A 26,053-nucleotide genomic window follows, 5' to 3' on the forward strand; every position below is an offset into this window, starting at 1 on the left:
TAGTCCTTCCTCTTGGAACTGGAATTATTGCATGCACCTTTATCTGCGAAGGAGATACTTTGGGCTATTAGACAGGCACCACTGGCAAAGATGCATGTGTCCAGATGGCCTGACTGCCGAATTTTATAAATTGTTACAGAAGCACGTTTCGTTGCCATTGGAAGCCTATTATGGAGCAATTTATCAAAACCATTCCTTTCCATGCCAACCATTCAGTTATTGTGGTTTTACTCAAACTTGGATGGGGATCCTTTACAACTGGATTCATACCACCCCATATCTTTACTTAATTGTGAAGTGAAACTGATGGCCAAGATTTTGGCAAACAGGTTGACAGGCTTGTCGCCGGAATTGATTCATGGTGACCAAACAGGTAGGACACGTGGAATATTTGCGGTCTGGCAGCAGTATTGGGTCATTGTGCCACCAGAAACGTTCCTGCATTATTAGTCAGCTTGGATGCCCAAAAGGCTTTTGACTGTGTCAACTGAGACTATTTGTTTTCAGTATTAGAGAAATTTGGAATGGTGGGGGGGGGGGGTCCCTTTGAGGGCATGACAAAAATTTGATATACCAACCCCTTGTCTGCAGTTTGTCTTAATAATTCTATCTCACACTTTTTTCTGTTGGCTAGGGACATGTGGCAGGGCCTCTGTCGCCCCTCCTGTTTGTATTTGCCTTAGAGCCCTTGTCAATGGCCATCTGGGCAGATCCAGATGATCAAGGTCTGCAGGTGGGTTGGGAATGTGTAAAATGTATGGCCTTTGCCGATGACATGCTTTTTGTCTCGACTCAGTCCAAGTTGTCGTTGCTTCACCTCATGCAACTGATGCAACTTCATGGGTGGGTGTTTGGATTGGTGTTTAACTTGGAGAAATCAGAAACTTTGTCCTTGGGAGATTATTCTTATGAGGATTGGTCTGAACCGTTTCCTCTTGAGAGGGTGGATAGAAAAATCAAATATTTGGGGATTTTTATCACTAGAAATGTTGGTGATGTGTATGCTGAAAATCTGAATGTGTTACTTAAGAAATCAACTGACGTCCTACAGATGTGGTCCTCCTTACCTTTGACACTTCACGGTAAGATTGCATTATATAAAATGGTCCTCTTTCCAAGATGGTTATGTGTGTTACAAACCTTTCCCGTGTATTTGACCAGTAGAGATATGAGGACATTTACAAAATACTTGAAGAAGATTCTATGGAATAACAAAAAAACCTAGACTTTCATTATAGCAATTGTCTCTGTCTTTAGGGCGGCGGGGGGGGGGGGGGGGGGGGGGGGGGGGGCGGGGTCTAGCCCTACCTGATCTAAGGAGATATAATGTGGAATGTATTATGTATCACCCGGTTGGCATTGAACAGCAGCTGGTGGATCCTACTCATTTACTCTATTTTCTTCATAGAAGTGCACGTACACAGATTGTGGTCACAAAATCTCATCCTCTATTGCGATCCATGAGAGGAGTTTGGAGATGGATGTGTAAGCAATTGCAGCTTTCTCCTTCATTAAATGTAAGCCATATTGAATCAAAACTCGTTTTTGGATAAATGTGGGATACAAGTACGAATAAATAAATAAATCTACCATGCTACTCCCTTTGTCGGGGAATAGGGATTTGGACCTGGATCTCTCCAAATCGTATCTGAAATAGTGAAATGTCAGGGGCTTGATTTATATCAGTGATGTGGTGACTGAGGAAGGTACAATAAAATCTTTCACAGAGCTCCAGCGAGGGGGCTATTTGCAATATACTCAAGTTCAGCATTATGTATCAAAACTGGATGCATCCATCTTGAGGGAAAATGTAGTGGACTTGTTAATGGAAACTTTAATGCTTACACGTACAAAGAAAAACCGACTGTCTTTCTTTCTAATCAGTTGAAGAGCCCTGCCCATAAGTGGGATTATGAGCAGTTGTTGTGGAACGTGAAACTGCAGCCGGGGGAGCAGGTCCATGGTGAAGGCCTACAGTTGTTGATGAAACGCCTCACCCAGTCTGTACGTTTATAAGAACAGCAGTACAAATTTCTTTTTGAGATTCTATTTTTCCCCACATCGTGCCTATTTGGCTAAAATCGCTAACTCTGCTACTTGCTCTAAATGTGGCGATACTCTAGGAACTTTGGTGCATACGTTCTAGACTTGTAAGCAAGTTCGTTCCATTTGGGGGAACATTCTGACTTATTTTTGTCCCATTATTAGTAAGCGCATTTTTTTGTGGCCCAGAGATGTCTTTTGTTTCAGTGGCAACAACAAGACCAACCTTCCATGACTTTCTGGCGGAATTAACTATTTAACCTGTTGGAACTGGAAAGGTTGGATGCCACGATTGGTTCTCCTAGGGTCTGGCGCCAATTTAAACAAACATGGTCTTGGCTTTGGGACTCTCTACTACACCAAGCCATGAGTTCTTTATTGAATCTGTGACTTTGAACTTATTTTCAGAGGGGGTAGGTGAGGGGGGGCAGTGGGAGGGATTTGTTATATATGCACCAGCTGTCTAGTCCTCTGGGTCAGTGTGACGAAATAAAACGGTTGTCCCAGGTTGGGATGATATTTGTACTTGTGCAGCTATAGTGGTAGCTTTTGGTTTGGGTGGGTGTAGGGGAGGGGGGGGTTGGGTTCTAATCAAAAAGTTGCTCACATTTCCTGTATTGTCAGCTGTGCATATTCCTTTGTTTTCTTTTGTGATGTTAATAAAATATAACTTTAAAAAAATGATTAAAAGATAGAAAACAGAGGGTAAAATGGTCAGTATTCTCAATGGAGTGGGGTTCTGCTACCTTTTAACATATTTACAAATGATCTAGAGATGGGAATAACTAGTGAGGTAATTAAATTTGCCGATGACACAAAGTTATTCAAAGTTGTTAAATCGCAAGATGATTGTGAAAAATTACAAGAGGACCTTATGAGACTGGGAGACTAGGCATCCAATGGCAGATGACGTTTAATGTAAGCAAGTGCAAAGTGATGCATATGGGAAAGAGGAACCCGAACTATAGCTATGTAATGCAAGGTTCCACATTAGGAGTCACTGACCAGGAAAAGGATCTTGACACTTTCAAACCCTCTGCTCAGTATGCAGCAGCCACTATGAAAGTAAATAGAATGTTAAGTATTATTAAGAAAAGAATGGAAAGCAAAAATGAGAATGTCATAATGCCTTTGTATTGCTCCATGGTGTAACCGCACCTCGAATACTGTGCGCATCTCAAAAAAGATATAGTGAAATTAGAAGAGGTATAGAGAAGGACAACAAAAATGATAAATGGAACGGGACAACTTCCCTATGAGGAAAGGCTAAAGCATCTAGGGCTCTTCAGCTTGGAGAAGAGATGGCTGAGGAGAGATATGATAGAGGTCTATAAAATAATGAGTGGAATGGAATGGGTGGACATGAATTGCTTGTTTACTCTTTCCAGATTACTAGGATTAGGGGCAGCAATGAAGCTATTAAGTAGTAAATTTAAAACAAATCACAGAAAATATTTCTTCACTCAACATGTAAATTAAACTCTGGAATTCATTGCCAGAGAATTTAGTAAAAGCAGTTAGCTTAGCAGGATTTTAATAAGGTTTGCATAACTTCCTTAATTAAAAGTCCATAAGCCATTATTAAGATGAACCTGGGGAAAATCCATTGCTCATTTCTAGGATAAGCAGCATAAAATCTGGATTGGCCACTGTTGTAAACAGTTGTTAAATTGTGAGAGGACTGTGGAAAAATTACAAGAGGACCTTACGAGACTGGGAGTCTAAATAGCAGATGACGTTTAATGTGAGAAAGTGCAAAGTGATGCATGTGGGAAAGAGGAACCCCAACTATAGCTATGCAATGCAAGGTTCCACATTAGGAGTCACCAACCAAGAAAGGGATCTCAGCATCACTGTTGATGATATGTTGAAACCTTCTGCTCAGTGTGCTGCGGCGGCTAAGAAAGCAAATAGAATGTTAGGTATTATTAGGAAAGGAATGGAAAACAAAAGTGAGGACGTTATAATGCCTTTGTATCGGTCCATGATGCGACTGCATCTCGAATAGTGTGTTCAATTCTGGTTGCCACATCTCAAAAAAGATATAGTGGAATTAGAAAATGTACAGAGAAGGGCGACGGAAATGATAAAGGGGATGGGACGACTTCCCTGTGAGGAAAGGCTAAAGCAGCTAGGGCTCTTCAGCTTGGAGAAAAGACGGCTGAGGGGAGATATGATAGAGGTCTATAAAATAATGAGTGGAGTGGAATGGGTAGACGTGAATCTATAAATGATGAAGCTATAAATTAGTAAAATTTAATACAAATCAGAGAAAATATTTCTTCATTCAACGTGTAATTAAACTCTGGAATCCGTTGCCAGAGAATGTGGTAAAGGCGGTTAGCTTAGCAGAGTTTTAAAAAGGTTTGGACGGCTTCCTAAAGGAAAAGTCCATAGACTATTATTAAAGTGACTTGGGGAAAATCCACTGCTTATTTCTAGGATCAGCATAAAATGTTTTGTACTTTTTTGGGATCTTGCCAGGTATTTGAGACCTGGATTGGCCACTGTTGGAAACAGGATGCTGGGCTTGATAGACCTTTGGTCTGCCCAATGTGGCAATACTTATGTACTTATGATACTAGGCTTAATGGACCTTCAATCTCTCCCTACATTCGTATCACCATCATACAATGCTGCAATACTTCCAGTTTATCTCAATAGTTTGGTCTGAAAGAAATTCAATTATGATTGATTGGCTCTGACATGACCGATCCCTGAAGCAGCTTCCAGTGAAACATGGTGCATCTCAGCATTTGGTTCTTCACACTGAAATAACTTATTGTTTTGATTACTGAATTTTGAGTATTTAGTAAATAAATGGTATATAATTTAAAATATAAGACAAAAATACAAAATTGAGTGAGAAGTAACAGAATGTCCGGTGAGGAGGCAGGCGAACCACGACCTGGAGTTGGTTATGTGAAAAGAGTTGCCACCAAGGTCATTCTCCTTAGAACATTAAAATAGCTGCATTTCTAAGATTTTATGTATAGCGTTGGGTTGTTTCAGTGCAATACTTCTAGCGGCATTACAAAAACTTTAAGCAGTATTGTCATTAAGCGTTATTACTGACTTGAACACTAAACAGATACATGTACTGCACCTGGCTGAAATATCAAAATGACTTAGACTTCTCCCCTCCCGGGGGGGGGGGGGGGGGGTGGTACAGTGGGAAGGCAGATCCATGATGGATGGTAGAAGGCAATTCTACAAAGATCACCCAAATCTGGGCACCAAATTCTAGAACACCTGAGCATCCAGATTCCATTACAGAGTCCACATTTGCGCCATCACTTACACCATTCATTTACGCCACGTAAAAGGCAGGCGTAAATGTGAACACATAAATGTTGCATTTTAGCAAATAACTTATAGCAATCTCTATGTTATGGGGCTGATATTCAGACCACGGGAGGTAGTCAGGCTGCCTCCCACGGTCACCGCTGATCCCGGATATCCAATGCCAGGCCATTTTCAGTGACCAGCATTGAATATCCGGTCTATTTTTGACCAGTTTAAACATAACCAGCCAAGCCGATATTCTGCATTAGCCCATTAGGTTTAAACTGGAGATAGATTTTCCAGGGTTTCATATGGCACCCAAACTCACACTGAAAATTGGCAGATAGCCGGTTATATCACCCAATATAATCGGCTATCCGCTAACTGGCGATATTCAGCTGGAGACAGTCGGCTATCTTCCGCTGAATATTGCCACATAGCCGGCTAAGTACCATTTAAATAGCCAGATGCCATTCCTGGGGGGTTAAATGGTTTTGAATATTGAGAGGGACATGTACTTAAATGTGGGACTCGCTCATGCTCCACTAACGTATGCATGCCCTTGCAGTTGCATGTTAAATCTGTAGAATATTGCTGATCATACAGCCAGCGCTCATGCACGTGAAATGTAACATTCACACACGTAAGCACCAGTATTCCAGAAACGTAGCACAAAAATGGCACTTACATTTAGGATCCAAGAGTATAGAATGAGGGGCTGCATGGGAAAGGGGGAACAGTGAGGAATGCCTTAGAAAGGAAGCTTTGAACACATACCCCTGCAGTGAACACCTTCATCCGTGGCATCCAAGCAGTCGGAAACACCATCACAGAGCTTGCTCATGTGTATACACAAGTCCGTACCCATGCAGTGGTACTCATTTGGCTGGCAGTGGGAGATTTTGCTCTGGGGACCTGAGAAAAAAGAAAAAAATTAAAGAAGAAGAAAAAAAAACACCTTACGTTCATGACACGGAAAGAGTAAGGTACATATAGGCAACTCAAAAAAGATAAGCAATTACAAAACATCCCTAAGGAGAGGGGTGGCAGGACAAATTGCCAAAATCAGAACTTACCAGCTGCTGGCACTGCCACTAAACCTTGACAAGCAGATGACCAAAAGCCCCGTGCTGCTCCAAATAGCACTCTAAAATAGTGCTGGAACAGCGCGGGGCTTTACCGTATCGATGATCAGAGATAATTGCATGCAAATTTAAGCACGCAATTACCTCTGATCACAGGGTACAAGTGCGGGAGAATTGTGCCTGAGCATGTATTCAGCACAATCCTCCCGCACTTGTTTGACAGGTCTGGGCTGTCAAAAGCCCAAACGTATCAAACACAGGGGCTAGGGGTCCATGGGACCACCAGGCCCCAACTACACCTGCCCCGAGCAACGGGGACTGGAGATCCAGCAGACCTCCGGTCCCCCCCGACGACCACCCCCAGGTGGGCGACCAACCAACCCCCCCTCCCCCAGCAACAGGGGGGGCTGGAGGTCCCCCCCCCTGACGATCCCCACCCCCCCCCCCCCGGTTCAGGGAGGGCTGGAGATCCGGTGTGTCTCCAGCCCCCCTAGTCCCCCAGCGAGGGGTCCCTGGTGGTTAAGTCCCCCCTACCTTGTGTGTTGGAGGAGGGAGGGAGGATAGCCTGCCTCCCTCCTCTTCCTGCAACGCTGCAAAATGGCAGTGCCCAGCCCTGCCCAGTGTATCCTGGGATGCGCTGGGCGGGGCTATACACCATATAAGGGAGTTGTGTACAGCCCCACCCAACACATCCCAGGATACACTGGGCAGGGCGCCGCCATTTTGCAGCGTCGCAGGAAGAGAAGAGAGGCAGGCTACCCTCCCTCCCTCCTCCAACACACAAGGTTGGGGGGCCCAGACCACCAGGGACCCCTCGCAGGGGGATTAGGGGGCGCTGGAGACCCACCAGATCTCCAGCCCTCCCTGAACCTGGGGGAGGATCGTCAGTCCAGTTGACCTCCAGCCCCCCTGTCACTACTGGGGGGGGGAGGGTTTGGTTGGAGACCCACCAAATCTCCAGCCCTCCCTGAAACCTGGGGTGGGGGGGATTGTCGGGGGGACCGGACCTCCAGCAGACCTCCAGCCCCCCCCCCTGTCGCTGGGGGGGAGGGTTGGTTGGAGACCCACCAGATCTCCAGCCCTCCCTGAACCTGGGAGTGGGGGATCGTCAGTGGGACCGGACCTCCAGCCCCCCTATCGCTGGCAGGTTTGTTGTTCGGGGGAATGGGGGCCTGCCAGCATGCAAATGCATGCTGGACAGGGCTTACCATTCCTCCCCATTGATCTGCAAACCCTAACGCCAGCTCGGAGCTGGCATACGGTTTGACGCGTTGGCACGCTGGCCACTGATCATTGGGGATGAATATGTTTAGCCCTGTTTAGCATGCATTTGCATGCTAGTTGCGTTCAGTGTCCTTGAGCGCGTTGTTTTACATGCTCGAGGGCTCTGATCATGGGGTGTTAGCAAACACCAGCCCTAGTGTGGCACTAACAGCCTCTAGCACTTGCTTCTGATCATCCCCCTGAGAGAGCAGAACCATCACCACCCCATGATACCATCCTAAGATTCACAAGTGATAAGCCTGGCTGAACAGACTTGACCATTTCCTGTTGTCTAAAATAAATGCAAAAGGCAGCAACAAAAGGCCAGAGATAAACAGCACAGTGTCTTATCAATCACTTCAAAGCCAAGGACAGACAGGATTCCATATAGCTTACTCTTCAACCTGAATAACCTGCTGACCCTGATAACTTTTGACTTCTTATCTTACACAGAGAACCAAATGGCCATCTACTGACCTTGAGACTGTGACTACTGCTCAACTGTCCCTGGAAAATGACATCCAGACTGCTTAAAAGAGATGGAGAAAGGTTGACAGAGTTCAAAACAGCAGAGCTGGAAGGATAAAGGTGGATACAGTTGAGCTGGTTGATATTGTGCATCTGGATTTTCAGAAGGCGTTTCACAAAGTACCTCATGAAAGACTCCAGGGGAAATTTGAGAGTCATAGGATAGGAGGTAGGGTTCTATTGTGGATTAAAAATCGGTTAACAGAAAACAGAGAGTAGGGTTAAATGGTCAGTATTCTCAATGGAGATGGGTAGTTAGTGGAGTTCCCCAGGGGTCTGTGCTGGGACCGCTGCTTTTTAACATATTTATAAATGACCTAGAGATGGGAGTAACTAGTGAGGTAATTAAATTTGCTGATGACACAAAGTTATTCAAAGTCGTTAAATCGCAGGAGGATTGTGAAAAATTACAAGAGGACCTTACGAGACTGGGAAACTGGAGTCTAGATGACAGATGATGTTTAATGTGAGCAAGTGCAAAGTGACGCATGTGGGAAAGAGGAACCCAAACTATAACTACGTCATGCAAGGTTCCGCGTTAGGAGTCACGGACCGAGAAATGGATCTAAGTATCATCATTGATGATATGCTGAAATCTTCTGCTCAATGTGCTGCTGCGGCTAGGAAAGCAAATAGAATGTTGGGTATTATTAGGAAAGGGATAGAAAACAAAAATGAGGATATTATTATGCCATTGTATTGCTCCATGGTGCGACTGCACCTTGAGTACTGTGTTCAGTTCTGGTCGCCGCACCTCAAAAAAGATATAGTGGAATTGGAAAAGGTACAGAGAAGGGCAACAAAAATAATTCAGGGGATGGGACGACTTCCCTATGAGGAAAGGCTGAAGAGGCTGGGGCTCTTCAGCTTAGAGAAAAGGCGGCTGAGGGGAGATATGATAGAGGTCTATAAGATAATGAGTGGAATGGAACGGGTTGATGTGGAGCATCTGTTTACGCTTTCCAAAAATACTAGGACAAGGGGGCATGCGATGAAGCTGCAGTGTAGTAAATTTAAAACGAATTGGAGGAAGTTTTTCTTCACTCAACGCCTGGTTAGAGTCTGGAATTCGTTGCTGGATAAGGTGGTTGGGGCGGTTGGCTTAGCGGAGTTTAAAAAAAGGTTAAACGGCTTCCTGCAGGAAAAGGACATAGAATGTTATTGAATGGACGTAGGAATAATCCACTATTTCTGGGATGAGCGGGACAAAATGCTTGTTCTTTTGGCCGCTGTCGGAGACAGGGTGCTGGGCTCGATGGACCCTTGGTCTGTCCCAGCATGGCGATGCTTATGTCTTATGACCATTCCAGATGATGGTGGGCTTGGCATGGGCTGCACAGATCATCGCTAAGGTAACAGCAGTAGTTGAGAAGGACCTCAATATAAACTTTCAAATTGTCATCAAAAAGTTAGAAAATATTGTGAGCTGGTCACCCTTCCAGGACCCGGCCAGGGCTGACCCTGCACACACAGTCACTGCTGGGCTCTACACTTCTCGGTAATTCACCAGGACTCTGTCTCAAACACAGGGGAGTTCTCTGCCTCCTCTTCTCCTTTCACAAATGTTCATCAACACCAGGTTTCTTATAACCAAAGGCTTTATTAGTTGCCATTTAACATAATCTTCATGGCTTATTTCTTCTATAACTCAAACATAACAAAAGGCATTTATTCAGAGTCTTCTAATTAAACCCTTTTCAGACTTAAAGCAGTCCCTCAAACTTTCACAGTTTAAAAAGCCAAACAAAAGCATTTACTTTTCCTTCTCAGAGGGTAGTGCAACTGTCACCTTTTCAGCAGAGAGCTTCCCCAGTGCTTCCATCTCCCCCTTCCAATTTTCCACCATTGTCTTAATAAAGCTGCCTGAAAACCTCTCACATCTGGTTCAATTTCCCAATCAACTCCTGGCTTCTCACTCTTCTGCCTAGAGTCCTTTCCCTGACTCTGCTTCCCTTCCTGCTGCAGTGCATTCTGGACCTTGTAGTTTCCTGCCTCCTCACAATATGAACCATCATACAGAAACTCTTCATACAGAAATGGGAGCCTTCAGATGTGCCTTGCAGATGTGGAGGAGACAGCCCAAGGCGCGGAGGAATCTAGGACGCAAACGGCTCAAAAACGTGCTTCCCTGGAAGAAAAACTGGATGATCGACAACCACACAAGGCAGATTAATTTGTGGCTGGTAGGCATTGTGAAAATAGTGGCTGAGCAGAGCTCGGCCAGGCCGATGGCTCACGGCAGAAAAGGCAACATCTCCCTGGGTGGTTCTTTAAGCTGCTCAGCTTACACAAAAAGGAGGCAGTTCTATAAATGGTGCAAAAGTGCATTGATTCGTACCACATACTTGAAATAAGCACTATGCGTTACTCTATAAGATTATGTGTAAGTGCTATGGTGAGTAACTGCAGGGGGGGCAAACATGTGGATGGAGCACAGGTGGGTCGTGGGCCTGGTGCCAAGCGACACACAACTTACAGAATGCTATCTGTTACGCGCGTTGCTTGGCACACATAGGTGCGTCCACTTATACCAGCAATTGACCTGGCGTTAGTGATCGCGCCTAACTTCCGGCGCATCAGAGTCAAAATTGGTTTATGCTATTATTCTATAATGCCCTAAACACAACTACAGTGGGGGAAATAAGTATTGAGCCCTGCTGATTTTGTAAGTTTGCCCACTGACAAAGACATGAGCAGCCCATAATTGAAGGGTAGGTTATTGGTAACAGTGAGAGATAGCACATCACAAATAAATCCGGAAAATCACATTGTGGAAAGTATATGAATTTATTTGCATTCTGCAGAGGGAAATAAGTATTTGATCCCTCTGGCAAACAAGACCTAATACTTGGTGGCAAAACCCTTGTTGGCAAGCACAGCGGTCAGACGTCTTCTGTAGTTGATGATGAGGTTTTGCACACATGTCAGGAGGAATTTTGGTCCACTCCTCTTTGCAGATCATCTCTAAATCATTAAGAGTTCTGGGCTGTCGCTTGGCAACTCGCAGCTTCAGCTCCCTCCATAAGTTTTCAATGGGATTAAGGTCTGGTGACTGGCTAGGCCACTCCATGACCCTAATGTGCTTCTTCCTGAGCCACTCCTTTGTTGCCTTGGCTGTATGTTTTGGGTCATTGTCGTGCTGGAAGGACCCAGCCACGACCCATTTTTAAGGCCCTGGCGGAGGGAAGGAGGTTGTCACTCAGAATTGTACGGTACATGGCCCCATCCATTCTCCCATTGATGCGGTGAAGTAGTCCTGTGCCCTTAGCAGAGAAACACCCCCAAAACATAACATTTCCGCCTCCATGCTTGACAGTGGGGACGGTGTTCTTTGGGTCATAGGCAGCATTTCTCTTCCTCCAAACACGGCGAGTTGAGTTCATGCCAAAGAGCTCAATTTTTGTCTCATCTGACCACAGCACCTTCTCCCACTCACTCTCGGCATCATCCAGGTGTTCACTGGCAAACTTCAGACGGGCCGTCACATGTGCCTTCCGGAGCAGGGGGACCTTGCGGGCACTGCAGGATTGCAATCCGTTATGTCGTAATGTGTTACCAATGGTTTCGTGGTGACAGTGGTCCCAGCTGCCTTGAGATCATTGACAAGTTCCCCCCTTGTAGTTGTAGGCTGATTTCTAACCTTCCTCATGATCAAGGATACCCCACGAGGTGAGATTTTGCGTGGAGCCCCAGATCTTTGTCGATTGACAGTCATTTTGTACTTCTTCCATTTTCTTACTATGGCACCAACAGTTGTCTCCTTCTCGCCCAGCGTCTTACTGATGGTTTTTGTAGCCCATTCCAGCCTTGTGCAGGTGTATGATCTTGTCCCTGACATCCTTAGACAGCTCCTTGCTCTTGGCCATTTTGTAGAGGTTAGAGTCTGACTGATTCACTGAGTCTGTGGACAGGTGTCTTTCTACAGGTGACCATTGCCGACAGCTGTCTGTCCATGCAGGGTTAACGAGTTGATTTGGAGCATCTACCTGGTCTGTAGGGGCCAGATCTCTTACTGGTTGGTGGGGGATCAAATACTTATTTCCCTCTGCCAGAATGCAAATAAATAATATACTTTCCACAATGTGATTTTCCGGATTTAATTTGTGATGTGCTATCTCTCACTGTTACCCAATAACCTACCTTCAATTATGGGCTGCTCATGTCTTTGTCAGTGGGCAAACTTACAAAATCAGCAAGGGATCAAATACTTATTTCCCCCACTGTAAGTCGTTCTAGAATTGGCGATCATCGTGCCCCATTGTGGTGCCTAATTCGAAGGTACCAAGTTACAGAGGTTGCCTCCAAAACCAGAAATCTGAGCAGCCCTCATCTGGAAATTCTTTGGAGTTCAACTGATTCAGCCTGCCCTCTGCTAATGTCACTCCACTGGCTCCCTGTAAAATACCGAGCCTGGTTTAAACTGGTGTGTATTACTCATAAAACTCTCCATTCTGGTTCTCCAGTGTATCTCTCTTCGCTTGTCATTCCATACACCCCTGCCCATGCTCTCCACTCCCTTGATTCTCATCGCCTCGTCCTGCCCCCCCCCCCACCCATACTCGCCGTCCTGCCTTTTTCTTTTTAGCCCCCAGCTATGGAACGACCTTCCACCTTTTTTGAGATCTGAAATGTCCTTTTTGCATTTCAAAACTCTCCTCAAAACTCACTTTTATACCCTCGCTTTTGATGCTGCCCCCCTGGTCAGCTAGGAACCAATGCCAGGCACCCTCTTGCAGAGACATTTGTCTATTCTTTGCCTTATAGTATATGCCTGTGACTGCTGATTAATAAGTTCCTTCCTGTCCAAACTGGAGTTCCTTTTCATTTTCTTTTTGTGTTTTAAGCTTGTTAACTGCTGCAACCATTTTTTTTTTTAGGTAGGCGGGTCCTTTCTATGCATCGCTAGGGTATCAGCTGTGTGTCATTCAGAATGCACATTTGAACAGAAATTAGCTCATTAAAATAACTTTGCATACAATTCTCGTTAGCTGCTACTGTGACAGGAAAAGAGACCGGAGAAGCCCTTTGTGCAAGTCTGGCTGAACTCTGTGCTCGCTAAACCGGCTAGAACCAGTATGAAAAGCACGCTGCTGGCTCGTTGTTTTGTGCATCTGGGTCTAAGTTACCCATAAACATAAAAATAAACATCCTTTGTTTCCAGGATTATTTAAAACACAGTGGGCACCATTGAGGTGGGAGTTTTCACCACTATGTTCAAAGCTGAACAAGAAAAAGATATGCTTTGCACTCTTATATCCAGCAAAGCTATGAGTGACCTTTCCAGGGCAATAATAATCAATATTTTACTACAGTTCAATCGGCCCGGGACTTTGTAGAAGGACTGAGCAATGGATTAGGCAATCTATGAGTGGATCGATAATATAAGGGGTTTCCTGAGCTGGAGGTTTTGCCAGTGCATAGTGAGATTAATCAGAAGAATTGAATCTGAACAGAAGCTGCAGACCCCAAGACCTTAATTTGCTTCTTATTGTGATGACATCAGCTGAGGAGTGAGAGAAAGGCTGCCACCCCCTTTCACTTAATCTTTGTTATACCTGCACCTGGTACACCATTTTGCCACTGCCCACAAAGCGCGGTATATTAAAAATAATAAACCATAAATATTTACATTGTGCTACTGAGACATCGGTGTCACAGAGCCATGCAGCATGTTCTGCCTTGTGAGCAACTTGACTGAGAATGAAGATAGAGAGGTTTAACCAAAGCATTTGAGAGCTGTCAGCTGACTGTGGACTGCATACCTTTTAATTGTGAAGTGGTGAAGACAAACATTATTAGAGCACCCCATGCCTGAGAGCACAGTAGGATGACTACAGAAGCAGAATGAGGCCTGGGCAGTGAGAAAGACTGGACTATTGGAAGGGGAAATACTGCAAGAAACTCATGAGATGGCGTTAGCATACTCATAAAACATGTGGGCCTTCTAAAGATTAATGTGACTATCTGTATGCAAAATGTGCAAGGTTGGGGGATGATTGTTTAATCACCTCAAGGCCAAGGTGCACATTCCAAAATCCAGAGCGGAGATGCAGCTTCCCTGTGCTCAAAACTGCAAACTGTTCCCACAGGCTGTGCCACCAGACAGGTTTCCTATTGCTCTGGGCTCAGGGCTCCTGGTTCTGTTCACAAATTAGCCATCCCCATCCCCACAAAGCCAGTTAAAGGTAAACCCTGATGGCCCCCAGACAGAAAAATAGAGCTTCCTTCTCAACAAAAGTGCCTGGTGGTTACCTGCAGCCTGAGAACTCACCAGTCCCGGGGAGAGGGATGGTCAGACACTGCACTAGGATGAAATCCAGTTGCACTGTTAGCCAGTCCTGTCCCCAGACTGCAAAGCACACATAAACCTGGGACAGCCTGTGCTAAATTTATTCCAGTCACCTCCTCAGTGCTGCTTCATGGAAGTGGGAGAGCAAAGACAAAAATCTTTAACTGTGGTCCATCCTATCATTTGCTGCTTTGTGAAACTGAAGTTTGGGAGTATTCATTTCCCTCTCCCCTCAAAAACTATCAAGATCTGAATTCAGATCAAGATCTGAATTGTGGAATTCATTACCATCTGAATGAAGACATTGAGGAGCTGGGATTTATTTTTTAAAAACTTGAAAACGTATTTAAAACAGGCTTTTGGTAACAGAGTGTAATGCACTCTGATCTTCAGATGATTTTATGTTTTACAGGGTATTGAAATTTTATCTGACAATAGATGGTATAACGTTCTATACTATATTTAAATGGTACTCAAATACTTTCTGATGAGTTAACGACCAGATAAGTTATGTAAAATCTCATGATGGCGGTTATGTTTTTGTGGTTCAATTTTATTATGGCTTATTTTGATTTTAATTGTGTCTCACTGTTTTATGCAATTAGATTTTGTCTTAACTATTGTGTCTGTGCTTATGTAAATCACAAGAATTATCAGACTGTGCAGCATACAAGTTTTCAAATAAATACATAAAATAAAATAAGGTTGATGAATGTCCAGCCATTCGGGGCCTTTACTGGAGATGCTGATTGGTCTAATCATCTTTTATTATTAGTGGGCTTTATACAATAAAAAAGCATTTGTTGTGCTTTGTCTGTGACCATAATGTACATACATATCCAGCACCTCTCTCTCTCTTCCCTCCCCCTACATATCCAGCACCTCACTCCCTTCCCTTCCCTCACAGTTCCACATCTCTATCTCTTCCCTACAGCACCTCCTTACATGCCCAGCACTTCTCTCCCTTCCCTCCAACCTCCCGTCAACATGCATGCAAGTCCAGCACCTCTTCCCTTCCCTCCATCCCCCGCATGTCCAGCACCTCTCTTCCCTCCCACAGTTCCAGCACCGCCATCTCCTTGTCTTCCTTACCCTCCCCATCGCGGCACTTGCACTTCACGCTATCATCGCCGCCCAGCACGAACACCACATAGGCCTGCATTCTGCATCTGAGCCTTCCCTCTCTGCCACATCCCGCCCAGCCTGTGTAAACAGGAAGTTGCATCAGTGGATGAGAGGCGGTAGAGGGAAGGCCCCGACGCACTGTGTGGAGTTCCTGCTTAGTGGCATGATAGCATTAAAGTGCAAGCACTGCCGTGGCAGGGGTGGGGGAGGGTAAGAAAGACGTGGAAGTGCCGGAACTGCGGGAGGGGTGAGAGCCGCTGGACATGCAAGGGTGAAGGGAAGGAAGACGAGAGGGGATGCTTCCATTGGCTGGATGGGCCTGAACCAAAACTGACCCACCCAGGCCTACCCGTAGCTACGCCCCTGTGGTGAGCAAATAATGGAAACACTTCTGAAACAGAGAGGTTTGTGCAGTTTCTGGAACCCAAATGGATTACAAGACCTGAGGCAGTATGGCTTTACTAGAGGTAGGTCTCATCAGACAAGTCTGATCAATTTTTCTTACTGGGTGACCAGAGTTGAATCAGGGAGAACACTGGATGTCGTGTACTTAGATGTCAGGAAGGTCTTTGACATGGTTCTGCATGAGCAACTTTTAAATAAACTGAATACCCTTGGTATAGGCCTTAGAGGCACTGACTGGGTTAGAAACTGATGATACTACTACTACTACTATTTAGCATTTCTATAGCGCTACAAGGCATACGCAGCGCTGCACAAACATGAGTGGCAATAAAGGGTAGTGGTAAAGGGAGTTCACTATGAAGATAAGGGTGTTATCAGTCGTGTGCTGCAGGGATCAGCCCTTGGCCCAGTTCTTTTTAACACATTTGTAAGCGATATTATGGAAAGGCTGTCTAGTAAGGTTTGCATCTGTGGATGATAACACTCTCGGAAGATCTTGCAGGCTACACCAATGTTGAGATACCATTCATGCAGTTGCAAAACCCTGCTCAGTCTGTCAACCAGGCGTCGTCCTTTCCCAGTAGGTATGTGGCCCGGAGGACCATTCAGTGAAGTAGGGCCCACTGCCACATTCCCACTGCTTCCTGACACAAGGGATAGGATCTCATCCCCCCCCCCCCCACACTTGTTTACATAGAACACTGCAACCTGGTTGTCCGTTTGAATGAGAATAATTTGGTTCTGTAGCTGATCTCTGAAAGCCTTTAGAACGTTCCAAATGGCCCTCAGCTCAAGGAGGTTGCTATGGAGATCTGTTTCCTGAGAAGACCAAGTTCCCTAGTGTGATGGTCATCCCGATGATCTCCCCATCCCAGGTTGAAAGCATCAGTTTTTTGCACTTTCTGAGGAGGTAGAATTTGGAACGGTAGTCCCACAGTCAAATTCATTCAAATTATCCACCAGAGAAAAGCATGAATCAACTCTGGAGGAATGTGGATAACATCTGCTAGATTCCAGCTGCTTGAGACCACTGAGAAGCTAGGGTCCGCTGGGCTTCTCTCAAATGGACATGTGCCAAGGGAGTGACATGCACTGTTGAGGCCAAGTAGTCCATCAATCTCAACATTTACAGAGCCATGACCTGCTTGCTGCTTCAGACTTGCGAGGTGAGTGTTAAGGTCTCTGCTCTCATTTGTGGAAGAAAAGCACAAGCTTGCAATGTATCGAACAGGGCTCCTATGTACTCCAATTGCTGGACTGGGAGAAGGTGGGACAGGCTAGTCTATAATGAATGCTCTCCAACACCTGAATAGTTAAGTGCACTGATTCTGAAGCTCCCTCCTGCGATGTGCTCTTGACCAATCATCCACATATGGAAACGAATATTCCCAATCTGTGCAAATACATTGCAACTATTGCTAGACACTTGGTGAATACCCTGAAAGCTGACATGAGGCCAAATTGCAGAAAGCAGTACTGGTAGTCATGTTTCCCTATCCAGTATCTGAGACACTTCCTGTGATTAGGAAGTACTGAAATGTGGGTATAGGCATCCTTATGTCCAGAGAGAATAGCTAATTGTTTTTCCTGAATCATGGGGAGAAGGGTGTCCAGGGAATCATCCTGAACATTGTTCAGGGCCCTTAGGTCTAGGATGGGAAGAAATTCTCTCATCTTTTTGGGCACAAGGAAGTAGTTGGAACAGAATCCTTCTTTCCCTGGTGGTACAGGTTTGACCAAATTGGCCTGTAAAAGGGTGAAGATTTCCTCTACAAGTACTTGTTTGTGCCAAGAGCTGATGTACGATGCTCTCGGTGGGCAATCTGGTGGTCTTTGATGCCATTGCAGGGCATAACCAAGACAGACTAAAGAATCCACCGGTCGGAGGTTACAAGGTGCCACCTGTGTTGGTAAAAATTCAGCCTTCCCCTTACCAGTAAATCATCCAGGATGGTTACTTTAAGGTGCGACTATGCTCTCCTGGAGTCAGTCAAAAGCTCATCTCTTGCTTCGATTGGGGAGCTGACTGAGGCTTCCGAGGGCAGGACCGATGAGGCCGAGAATGCTTGCCTGGGGGTTCTGTGCAGAATGAGAAGGTGGTGGAAACCTACGCCTTTAAGAGTAGTAGGGTCAATGTTTCCAGTGCCGATGTCGATGTACCAGTCTTCAAGGAGCCAAAAAGCCTTTCCTGTTGGACCTGTCACACTGTCTCCTCAACTGCATTTTCAAACAGAGAGAACAGAGGTAGGCTCATGGTTAGGCCCAAGGCACCCAATGCACCACGAGTACGGGTCTGTCACGGAAATCACACAATTACATTGGTCGCATCTTTTGAAGCCACTGGGGGTCTTCTAGGACATGAAAAGTAAAAAGGGGCAACATTCAAACTGAGGTCAGTGCTCTGGCCTAAATGGGCCTAGCAACTCACGAACAAGAGGGGATCTCCAAGAGAGTACTTTGTTGGTAGTCTTAGGATCAGTAGAAAAAAAAGGATGCTGTTGATAAAAGCTTATTTCCAAAAGAAAAATATACCTTTTATGGTCAATTAGCTTTGATGTTTCCCGATGTAGCCAGGCCAACTCAGTTAAGCCTAGAGTTTTGGCTGTGGTAAGCACTTTCTTAATGAAATTTCCTTATAAATATCTGATCACCTATGATAATCACTCATTTTTTTTTGATCCTGTACATTTACAGACTTTCTTGTTATCTAAGGAGGTGGTTGATAATCCTAGAACTATTGAGTAGCAGTCGATATTATTGGGTTTTAAAAGTATTTCTGCACTGTTGCATGTTTTTTCCCCCTTTTTTATTGTTAAGTCATTAGTCTCAGTTCTGTCTTCATGTGGACTTATACTTATGTGTATGAATATTGATATTGTATGTATGTTTTCTTGTTTTTTCTTTACATTTTCTTCTGTATATTGAAGTTGAATTGCAAATTTTAAAAAAAGAAGGAAACCTTAAGAGCAAAAAAAAAAACGGACTAAAAGTAAAGGGAAACAAAATAAAAGAAAAGAAAGAAAACAAATATTTTTAAAAAGGGCAAAAAATACCCGCACAGGAAGGCACTGTGAACAAGAGAGAGAATATGCACAGAGAACTTGATGACGCGTCCTCTCTGCTCCAAGGAAAAACAAAGATCGAGGTACCCGTACTCGCACGTCAGGCAGGATGGCAACAACTCATGCACACTGGGATGCCGCTAAAAAGTTTTAAGTTAATCTCGCCAGTCAGCGTCCACACCGGGCTCCATCAGAAGACATCACCCAACTGTAGGAATACAACAGCCTGCTTGTCCTCAGAGAACATATAAATAGGATGGTCTAGAGGATGGCCACTAAAATGGCCAATAGACTTTTCCATAAAGCATATGGGGACAGACTTAAAGATCTCAATATGGAAGAAAGGCAGGAAAGGGAAAATATGACAGTGCTCTGGAACAAAGGCGAAAAGACTGAGGGGTAATCTAAGGAAATTCTTCTTTATGGAAAGGGTATGGGATGCATGGAATGGCCTCCCAGTAAAGACGGTAGAGATAAGGAATGTATTCAAATTCAAGAAACCATAGGACAAGTAGAAACTATCTCTAAGTGAGAGAAAGGAATTGTAGAGCTTAGTAGTAAGTATGGCTGGACAGACTGTTGATGGCAGATAAAGAATGTATGACCTATCCGGTCTGTCCAGCCATACCTACTACTAAGCTGTACAATCTGTTTCTCTCACTTAGAGATCGTTTCTCTCACTTAGAGATCGTTTATCTGCTGCTTTTTCCCCTCTGCCTGCACACCCGCACTATGTCAATTGCACAGAGAAGCCAGCAGAGCAGGGAGCTACCACCTACCAGGTCAGTTGGAAGAGATGGAGACAGAGGGTAAGAAGAGACGCATGCTAACACCAGGCGGGTGGGGAAAAGGGCCAAATGAAGGATTGGGAGTGGGGCAGGGCAAAGGAGGAAAGATGATGCTGTGCTACAATGAAGTGGACCCTGAGCTGGGTGTGCTGCAACACAGAAAACAAATTGGGTGCTACTCTGCTTTTCCCTTTCACTGATCACCACACAAAAGGAAGCACAGCAGAAACTTTTGTCTCAAGGACTGCTTTCATCTAGGGTTGTGTTTGTGTATATGTGTTTCTCAGAGGTCGAGATGTGAGTGGAAGCCAAGCTGTCAGTATATGTAAGGTGTAGGGGAGAGTCCATATCTCCTGGCCCCTGACAGAAAGTATTTTCTTGCCTGCCCGGCTCCAGGTTCTGCAACAAACTTACAGCAGCTTTATCTCACCAAGGCTGAATGTTTCCAGTTCAAGGCTAAAGCCAGGGAGGAAAGGGCAAAGGGGCAGGTAGTGGAGAGTGCCCTCAGCAGTTACCAAGATGGATTCTCACCACCCTTTTTCTGTGCAATTGACACGTCTTTTCTTCATCTAACCAGTACACCCTTACAGCAGAGCGGACCACTGTCAAAGAATTAACTTCTGACTTTGTTTTTAATCCCGAGGAACTTTTATTGCAGCCTTCAGCTCACTCACTGTTGAATCAATGAGGTGAACTGAACCAAGCCCATCCCAAAGAAGAGAAACACATTTGGTGTAAACGTTCTCTACATAATTTAGAGGTTTTGCAGGCCTCTGGGTGCATAAGAGTTTGGGATACTCTTAATTCCTCTATTCCATAGGGATAGATTCCAGATGGGCTTCCCAGGCCTAAAGCTTCACAAGACTGGGGGTGGGGCAGGAGAAGAGAGCAAGAAAGTAGGAGCCAGGCTTTTTGCCTGTGCACTAAAATATACTGTCTGTCAGATTGGCTGCACTTTCCAAGCCCTAAGGGGGAAAGAGCCAGCGTCACCTCTGTGGGAGCGCACAACCCTGTAATTGGTTTGAGCTCAGGTTTTTATTTACCTTAATGCTTTTCAATCTAGTCTTAATGGTCTGTGGAGGAAGCCTGAGGGGGGAATTAAAAGCTGTTTGGCAAATTAAGTTTTCTAGATACTCATGATCTAACTAAGAATAAAAAGTACACCTACCTCTTAGTTTTGCTAGAAAAATGTAGGAAAGCAAAGTGTGTATGTGAAAGAGAGTGTGTGAGTTTTCTCCATTATGTTGATACTTCAGTTTCCTGCAATTCCATTAATGCCACATAATTTGCCACTAATCACAACATCATAGGAACCCAAGACCTGGCAACTGCTGCTGCTGGTCACTGCATTCAATCGCCAACATCTTCCCTGAGCTGCTGGACCAGTGGTTCCCAATCTTTTTAGGGTTTGCAGCACAACCAGCCATGGGGGGTTCACATCACTGTGGCACATTGCTGCCCTTCCTTCCCTCTACCCCCAGTTCCATGGCATCACTTGCCCTTCGCCCCATCCTCTAACACCACCCTCCCCTTCACTCTCCACTCACCAATCCTCCCCAGCACTGTCACCTTCCTCACCATGTTGGCATAATCATCTGTCCCTTCTCCACCCTCATCTTCTCCCACAAGCCGCAGGTGTGGTGAAATGCTCTTCTGTTTCCTCTGCAGCTGGAATCGCCAGGGTTCTCACTGTTCTGCAGGACCCACTGGCCCCAAGTAATTCTGAGCATAGAGGAAAGGTAAGCACTGTGCTGAACCATACACCGATCCTGCAGGCCTAGAGTTGTGGAGGAATGGAGAGAGTGAAGACTTTGCACCCATGGCTGTGGCTCAGGCCTGTCCCAGCTCCTCTCATTACCAGGCTCCAGTTAGCCAGCGGAAAACTTCTGCAGCACATTTGCACTATCTAGTGCAATACACCGACTGGGGAATGCTGCACTTGACACTCTCACCACTTTCTACCCCCCCCCCCCCCCAGCTTTTGGACTCTTCCCTTCTCTGCTCCTACCAAGACTCCCAGGCCTTCCCACACTTACTGCTCCTGAAATTTCTCTTTTTTTCACACTGCCTTGCCCCTGCCCTTACAGAAAAGGCTCTCTTCCACTGTAACCCCTACACCTCTCTCTCACGTCTATCATCAGCCCCTATGTAACCTCATTCCTACTGTCACAGCAATGTCTGTTTGGGCACTGCAAAGGCTGCAAGTAGAAGCAGAGGAGATTAAGGGCAGGGCCTCAGAGGAAAGAGGATCAGGGGCATGACCCTGCAAGAGGTGAAGAGAAGGGGAGGAATGGAGGAGAAAGATAGGACAGAGAATATTGGAGTGCGAGAACGGGGAAGGGAAAGTGATGACAGGTGAGATGCGAAGGGGGATGGAGTGGGATGGAAATGCCAGAGGAAAATAACCAGATGATTAGAACTGAGGGAGAAACACAGAGACTGGGAGGAAAGACAAGAGGAAAAAAAAAGTCACACCTTTTGGAGAGTAAAGGGAAGAGTCAAACAAAAATAAGAAATAAATGAAAAAGGAGAAAGAAAAAAAAACATCAAAGAAAGGCTAGAAAAATATATTTTTTAATATAAACAAAATTATTAATTTATTCTTTTTACAATTATGCGCATGTGCATGTAAATGTGCCACAAAATTGAAAACAATTGTCACTGAATCTGCAATGAGCTGCTGCTAGCTTAATTCTATGTCTTATGGAATCTGAGCCAAGTCCAGGTTTTCTACGACATCCCAGTCCTGCCTAGTGTAGTCTAATCCAATCCAGTCCTTACCTTACTGAAGAATGTGTTGGAATGGGAGACGTGTACTGCTTGCTGCATCAGTGAGTAAAATATCTCCTTTTCCGAACCAGTGGCATAGCCAAGAGCTCAGGGCTCAGGCCCCCTCCACAATGGATGGTGGATATGCCCAATCCCACCAGCAGACCAGATCACTGCCCTAACTGCCTCAGCAGGAAGAAATCAACGGCCTCCTTTCCAGCCGCTGATGTCTGCACTCTGTGTGAAGAGTGCAGACATCAGCGGCTGGAAAAGAGGCTGCTGACTTCTTCCTACTGAGGCAGTTTGCTGCCAGTGAAGGTAAGATTAACATGGGGGGGGAGAGAAAATGCATTGCACCTCCCAGTCCGCCCCTGGGTACCCCTCAAAAAACAATGCTGGCTATGCCCCTGGTCAGTGCACTGAGTTCACGCACTGACAGGAGAGGAGATATTTTTTAAAAGGCCACAACCCTTGGACCCCCACCCTGAAAAAGTCCCCTAATAGCCTAGTGGGCCTAGACTCCCCCCCCCCAAACACAAAACCCTGATAGTCCAGTGGCTTCTGTTCGCCAACCCTCTATCCCAAAGATCTCTCCAACGGCCCCAATGGCCCATCCTGTGATTCTTGACCCTCCCATCTCCTACCCAACGATCTCCCTGGTGGCCCATGAGCCCCACCCTCCCTCCCCAACCCCACCAAAAATAACCCCAGGGTCCAAGAGAAGACCCACATGCCCTCTGACCCTTGACCCCCAGAACCCCAAATCAAACCTTTAAAGTTGGGAGTTGAGAGCAATGTCCACTCATTCCTGCCTTGGCACCACCATATTGGAAAATTACAAAGCCTTACTGGCAGACTGACCTGTGTATTGCATGTAAGATGCACCATGTGGGGTTAGTCAGGGACCATGTGGGGTTGGTCAGGGACCAGGCCCCCCCCCCCCACACTTTGGGCTCAGGCCCTCTACAAAACTGCGGAACTAGATGCTCAAGCTCTGCCAGCCAAAGAGATTCTCTGATGGAACCCCCGCCTGTGCTGCCTAAGAAGCAGAAAGTTGGTGGGATGCTCCAGTTACCGAAGTTGGTACTTTTGTGCATGCTCAGTTAATGCATTGAACTAAACACGGACAAAGTGCCGGCACTGGAGGCTGGAGCACCCTGCCGGCTTTCTCACTTCTCAAGCAGCATGGGCTGGGGCTCCGGAACAGAATCTCTTTGGCTGGAAGGGCTTAAGAAAGCCACCAGTAAAAGGTATGATTCGGCGGCAGTGGCAGCAGCAGCGGGTGAGGAGGGACCAAGACAAAACGCTTGTCCCCTCTAAAAATCTAGTTCCGGTTACACCCCTGGGTCAGGCACTGCCAACATAGCACAGAGACCGGAGTGAGATGGCATTGTTCTTGCCTCCCAACTTTAAATGTACAATTTTGGAATTCAGGAGGTATTAGGGAAATGCACTTGGGCCCCGAGGAAATTTTTGGTGGGATGGGGGGAGGAGGTTGAGGCTAGCAGGCCACCAGGAAAATCTATAGTGTACGAGAGTCAGAGACTAGGGGCAGGAAACTGGGCCACCAGGTGTGTTTCTGGAATTGGAAGGTGGAGGTCTGAGGCCCACCAGGGACATTTTTGGGGTTCAAGGTGTGAAGAATATGGGGGTGGGATTGGATCAGAGGGCCAGGGCCACCAGTTGCTGTATTTCACCTCAGATGACCCCTTTGCATCTTTACACTGGCCTGAGATGGTGTAGGGATGCAACATTAAGTTGAGAGTAAAACACTGTGCTGAATTATACTGCAGGTTTTCTCTTTTTGCATTTTTTTCCATTACACATTGAGAGCAATTACTAATTCACCCACTTTGTATGCTTTTCCATGTCCACTGAGCTATCCTTTGGCACAGGCCTCAACAATCTTCATTAACTCTAGGAGCCAGCGGATGAAACATCTCTCACTTCTTTTCCCACCCCTCCAACATTGTCCCTGGTGAAGTATGGGAGGGAGAAACCCCTCACAGATCAACAAGTAGATCTTTAGATTTACTGTTCTGTATCTGTGGACAAATAAACTTTAGTAATCAGTACCTTAAGGTGCCTCTGCAAATCATCGGCCAAAGTCAAGTGTCTACATTCCAAAAGCAGGTTGCGAGTTGTAGAAAGCACCACCTTGATAGGTGAAGCAAAGAAGTAATTGCCTCTTTGTTTCAAGTATCACAATGGCCTGGATCCACAGCAGACTGTACCTCACCCCCACCACCCTTCCCCCACCTTCACCCACTCACACTCTCTTACCCACTTACCTTCACTCTCTCACCTGCTCACCTTCACTCATTCACTCACTCACTCTCTCACCTGCTCACACTCTCTCACCCCCCACCTTCACCTACTCCTTTCTCTCTCTCTTACTTCCCTGCCTTCACCTACTCCTCTCTCTCACCCCCTGCCTTCACCCACTCTCACCCCCACCCCTGCCTTCACCCACTCCTCTATCTCACCCCCTTCACCCACTCCCGCGCCGCGTACGTCTAGTAGCACTATAGAAATAAGTAGTAGTAGTCTCTCACCCCCTGCCTTCTATCACTCCTCTCTCTCATCCCCCTGCCTTCATCCACTCCTCTCACCCCCCTGCTTCACCCACTCTCACCCCCTGCCTTCACCTACTCCCCTCTTTCTCTCACCTCCTGACTTCACCCACTCCTCTTTCTCTCTCAACCCCCCTTTCACCCACTCTCTCACCCTCCACTTTCAGCCACTCTCACCCCCCTGCCTTCACCCCTCCTCTATCTCACCCACTCCTCTATCACACACACACAAACACCTTCACTGACTCTCTCTTCTTATTGGTATTTAAATTTTACACTCGAAGAACAAACTTTGAATAGAAATCCAGAAAATATTCCATGTACAAACTGCACTAAAAAAGGGCCAGTCCACAAGATGGAGGAGAAACCAAGATATTAGTAAATCCATAGGAGGGTGAATTAATACAAGGAAATTAAACAGGAAAATCAGAAAGAAAAATCCTGTCTCTTACAAACCCAAAGGATCTTACTAAGGAACACTGGGGAGAGATCTGGAGACTCATTTACTTTCAAGGAAATATTGCAACTGTGGGTTCATAGAAAGTATATCTATTTCTTTCTTTAGTAGGAAGCAAAACATTTACAGGGAAATCACCGTTGGAAATTTGCTCCCAAATCCAAAACTGATTAACGAAAGTCAGACTTCTTCCGCTGCTTTGTGTCCACCTAGAAACATCTGGAAACACTAGCACGCTATCACCCTTAAAAGACATATTTCCAAGACTCAACACAGATTCTTCTGGAGAAAAACAAAGGAGTCTAACAAAGTAGATCTCCCTGAAATATCGCAGACAAATACAGAATTCCGGAAACATTCTTCATCCACAGTCTCTGTTTC

General features: G+C 45.7%; 1 protein-coding gene across 1 annotated transcript in view; it reads right to left on the reverse strand.

Moving 5' to 3' along the window:
- Positions 1–26,053, reverse strand: part of LRP1 (LDL receptor related protein 1) — a 612,781-nt gene that overhangs the window by 445,164 nt on the left and 141,564 nt on the right. The window contains exon 3 of the mRNA XM_030196646.1: positions 6,106–6,243. Within this exon, the coding sequence (XP_030052506.1) occupies positions 6,106–6,243 (138 nt within the window). The remainder of the gene's footprint in view (positions 1–6,105; positions 6,244–26,053) is intronic.

The sequence above is a fragment of the Microcaecilia unicolor genome, chromosome 3 (assembly GCF_901765095.1).
Source record: "Microcaecilia unicolor chromosome 3, aMicUni1.1, whole genome shotgun sequence".
Taxonomy (NCBI): Eukaryota; Metazoa; Chordata; class Amphibia; order Gymnophiona; family Siphonopidae; genus Microcaecilia; species Microcaecilia unicolor.